Source organism: Hippocampus comes, unplaced genomic scaffold, assembly GCF_001891065.2.
Source record: "Hippocampus comes isolate QL1 unplaced genomic scaffold, H_comes_QL1_v1.1 scaffold26, whole genome shotgun sequence".
Classification (NCBI taxonomy): Eukaryota; Metazoa; Chordata; class Actinopteri; order Syngnathiformes; family Syngnathidae; genus Hippocampus; species Hippocampus comes.
This window is the reverse complement of record NW_017805004.1, coordinates 319,944-324,336: the sequence shown is the minus strand read 5'-3', so window position 1 is coordinate 324,336 and position 4,393 is coordinate 319,944. Positions and strand designations below refer to the sequence as shown.

The 4,393-nt window shown below is 41.2% G+C and overlaps 1 protein-coding gene across 5 annotated transcripts in view; it reads right to left on the bottom strand.

The window, feature by feature from the left end:
• Positions 1-4,393, bottom strand: part of epha7 (eph receptor A7) — a 92,405-nt gene that overhangs the window by 64,332 nt on the left and 23,680 nt on the right. For all 5 annotated transcript variants that reach the window (XM_019859121.1, XM_019859096.1, XM_019859104.1 and 2 more), the window contains exon 4: positions 1,816-1,971. In XM_019859121.1, the coding sequence (XP_019714680.1) occupies positions 1,816-1,971 (156 nt within the window). The remainder of the gene's footprint in view (positions 1-1,815; positions 1,972-4,393) is intronic.

Below are 4,393 nucleotides of genomic sequence, written 5' to 3'. Positions count from 1 at the left end.
GGGAGGGGGCATATAAAAGATGGAGAGGGACTCGAGACATATGAGCGAGGGACACACTTTCCCATCTCCAACAGGCTACCAAAAACAACGGTTTAGGCCAGGGGTGTCAAACTCATTTTTGTCATGGGCCATATTTTAGTTACCGTTTCCCATGGAGGGCCGTTATGACTGAAACCACATAAAGAAGTCGAAAATAACAGTTGACTCCAATTTTGTTTAAGTTACTGTCATGACAAGCTTGGTTCCAAGAAAATGCTTACAATATCCTTCTTATTTATTAAAGATGAGAATTTGAAAATGTGGGACAGATTTTAGCCGGCATCGTGGAAGTTGACATGTTTGATTTGCTTTTGCGGGCCACATAAAATGAGGTGGCGGGCCGGATCTGGCCCCCGGGCCTTGAGTTTGACACCTGTGGTTTAGGCCATCTTGCATCCTGTTCTCTATTCATTTTTCTGACAATTCCTGATGAAAATACTCCAAGGCACTGTAATAACGGTTCTATTTATTCCACATGTACAACCAATATTCAGCACTTACACGCTGTTTATACGATTACCCATAATCATGTCATTTGTCATTGTTCCGTTATGATGTCAATGTGCATTGTCAGGCGCACGTACTCTGCATACTAATAGTTTGCAGATGTTGCATACACTATTCATACTGGGCGTATCATAACGCAACAATACGTTTCTTCTCACTGCCAATATGATGCGACTCACTTTTACCAATTGTATAAATACTGCTCTAGCATAATTAGACTGTATATATAACTTCCCACAGACCAGCAGGCATCACATCTCATCTTTTTCTTCATCTTCCTGCTTTGATTAGATTTAAGTTTCTATTCATACTTTTGTCCTTATATTCTTTTGGGTTTTTTTCACTACTGTTGCTCATATGTTACTGTATATTTGTGAATATTGCTTCTGTGAAAATGTTATTTCCCCCATGAATAAATATTTATTGATTGAATGATCAATTTTAGCATCGTTAAAATTTTTATGTCCTGATTATAATTCGAACCTTGCTAAAATTCCCTGCCGCTCAGCCTGGGCAGGAACGCTGACTTCAAAATAATTCACCTTGCTCCTCTTCACTTATTCAATTGGTTATATTACTTTCAATGTACTACTCTTTGTTTTTTTTTTTTAAATTAAGGGTTTATCCTAATAATTTGTTTGTACGTAATTACAGCACATTGAAGGTGAATTTTACCCGAGGTTTTGGCGCCCCTTATAGTCCACGGTGCTCAGAGCATGTAGTCAGTTGTGAAATCTGTACTGGTCAGCGTCTCAAGTATCTTGGTGGCCCAACACAGCGCCATAGTGGCCTTAGGCCACCATTAATGTCGGTTTCTCTCTCTCTTTTTTTTTTCCAGAACAATTAGTGCTGCGGATTTAGCGAGTTAGCGTTCAGGGATTTCAAGAATAACATATGAACTATCCAGAACATTTGGCAATTCTGTTATTATGTATTCAGGTATTTCAAAAAAAAAATATTAAAATTGATTCATTATATTCACTTATAAATTAAAAAATTGAATCATGTATTCAACTGTGGGTCAGAAATCGAGTTCGAGATGTAATCTTAAATTTGATGTAGCATTACAGACTAACAAGCTAGCCCCTCTCATCAATGAACACACAAATGTCTTGTCTTCAGAATTAATTGACCAAAATTCACACACAAAATCTCCTTGTTGCAAGGTGGTCGAACTGTTACATTGGGGGCCTAACTGCATATTTTCAGTCACTTTTCGGTTCCCATCCTTTTTGTAATGGATGCTAACCAGCATCAGGGCAGACTTACTTGTACAGGCTGCAGAAGGAGGGTCAGAGAAAGCTCGGTAGTAGCCGTCATCACAGTCACAGCGCCGGGAGCCCTCACGGTCAACAAAGCTGTGCATTGGGCAGCGAGAGCACTGGAGATCCTGGGAAGAGGTTTTGTAGTAACCGCGACCGCACGCTGTCGAGAAAGTAAAAAGAGACAAAACAGGAAAAGTCAGACAGCTACATATAAATATAAATGCGCTTAATTATACAGCCCCGAGAGCCTTAAGGTCTTAAATGTATGATGTATAAATGTAATACTATCTATCATCTTTTCCCATCCCAATTAAACTCTAGACATGATATACAGAGTAAAATTTGGTATGTTCTAATCGTACATCCATCCATCCATTTTCTGATCCGCTTCATCCTCACAAGGGTCGCGGGGGGAATCTATCCCGGCCGTCTTCGGGCAGTAGACGGGGGACACCCTGAACCGATTGCCAGCCAATCGCAGGGCACACAGAGACCAACAACCATCGGCGCTCACACTCACACCTGGGGACAATTTAGAGTGTTCAATCAGCCTGCCACGCATGTTTTTGGAATGTGGCAGGAAAAAGGAGTACCCGGAGAAAACCCACGCGGGCCCAGGAAGAAACATGCAAATTCCACAGAAGGAGGCCGGAACCGGAATCGAACCCTGCACCTTCGCACTGCGAGGTCAATACGGTAACCACTGGACCAACGGGCCGCCTCTAACCATACAGTACATTGAAATTCAGAGAGAACCAATAGAGGATGTCGAAGGTGTTTCAATTCCAAGCATGATTCCACTGTACACGTTGTACTTCTGTTTTTCTGTTATATTTTTTTTCACTGGGATAATTACAAGCAGAGTAAAATCATATTTTGATCACAAATCATTTTTTTTCTTTCAACTTTTCACAGGTTGAGGGAACCAATTTAATTTAGGCAAAGGTGTGGTATTTCTGTACTACCTACACGATTGGACTGTATATTTTTAATCAGATGACGTTGAATTAAAACCTTTGGTGAGCGTCTGCGCTTCTCTGATGTTATTTTGCCAAATTATGTGGTTATTACTGAACTTCTTTTGATTAAAAAGCATGGCTTGAATCTGTTTTCTGACAATGCCAGTTACAGAAGGGTGAAAAGTATCTTGTTGCAATGTTGATGTTTAGCTGCTCTGAATGTCCACACCGACAGTACACTCAGACACTGTCACCACACCTGTCTTTAGGAGGGCACATGAAATGCACGGGGAGCAACATTATTCTGACAATACAAACAAATACATGCGTTGCTCGAAGGTAACTGTGCAACTCCTACAGATTGTGTGGCTTCAGACAGGACCACTCACAATTTGTGATGTCGCTCAATGCAATGTTGTGTCATGTTTATTTCACGCGGTGTACTGTAACATAACGCTGTACTGATTTGCTTCGTTGGTCATAATTTTTGCCAAGTGAGCACAAGCACAACACTGCACTCTGGTGCAGTATCTTCCCCGCCACCCCCATCTAAAACACCTTCAAAAAATGATGGATGATTCATTTTTTTGGCGACTAAATCCGTTGAGTTATGTTCTTCTCGCCCGTGTGTGACGCACCCGTTGCTTCCGCCCTCTGATTTGTCATTGGCTGGCTTCAGTGGACTTGCCACGGCAAGCATAAAATTGGGTTTGTGGTTGGTTGGCCTTAGTGTTGCATTCGCATGTGCAAGCAGTTTCAAGCAGGCAAAACCTAAATTGTTGATTTTGAGATATGAATATCTTGAACGTTCATATCTAGATATTGCTAGTAGAATAAGATCTTCAGCCACACAGCAAAACAAATTTATCCACATAAATAACTGCTCTTCCTCCACTGCCCCCTTGTCCCAAGGTGTCCCCCAAGGTTCCGTGCTTGGTCCTCTTCTCTTCACCCTCTAACTTTTACCCCCCAGCCAAATCATTTGTCATCATGGTCTCCGCTTCCACTGCTTACGCTGATGACGTATTATTGTAGAGCTCCACCAAATCCATCACCCCATTAACCTACTCCACCCTGTCTGTCATATAAAATCCTGTATGTAAATCAACTTTCTCATTCTCAACTGCACTAAATCTCAACTGCTAATAATCGGCCCGAACTCCCTGACCCAAACAGCCTCCAGCTTTAACCTCACGATCGACAACTCCACCAAAAACATTTCTCACCTCTGCCGCTCACTTTCTTTCAACGCCGCTCAAACCCTCGTTTGCGCCATCACCTCCCGCCTTGACTACTGCAATAGTATCCTCCATGGTATAACCTCCAAATTCCTTAATAAACTACAAAACATCCAGGATGCTCAGTTCTTGTTGTAAAGTGTATGAGTACTCTGAAAAGTGCTTTCAAGTAAAATGTGTGTGCGTGTGTGTGTATATACATACATATACACACATACATAGACACATCTAGATATATCGCTATATCTATCTATCTCTCTATCTATCTATCTGTCGATAGATAGATGTAGATATATATCTATATCTATATAGATATAGATATAGATAGATAGATATAGATATATATATGTGTGTGTGTGTGTGTGTGTGTGTGTGTGTGTGTGTG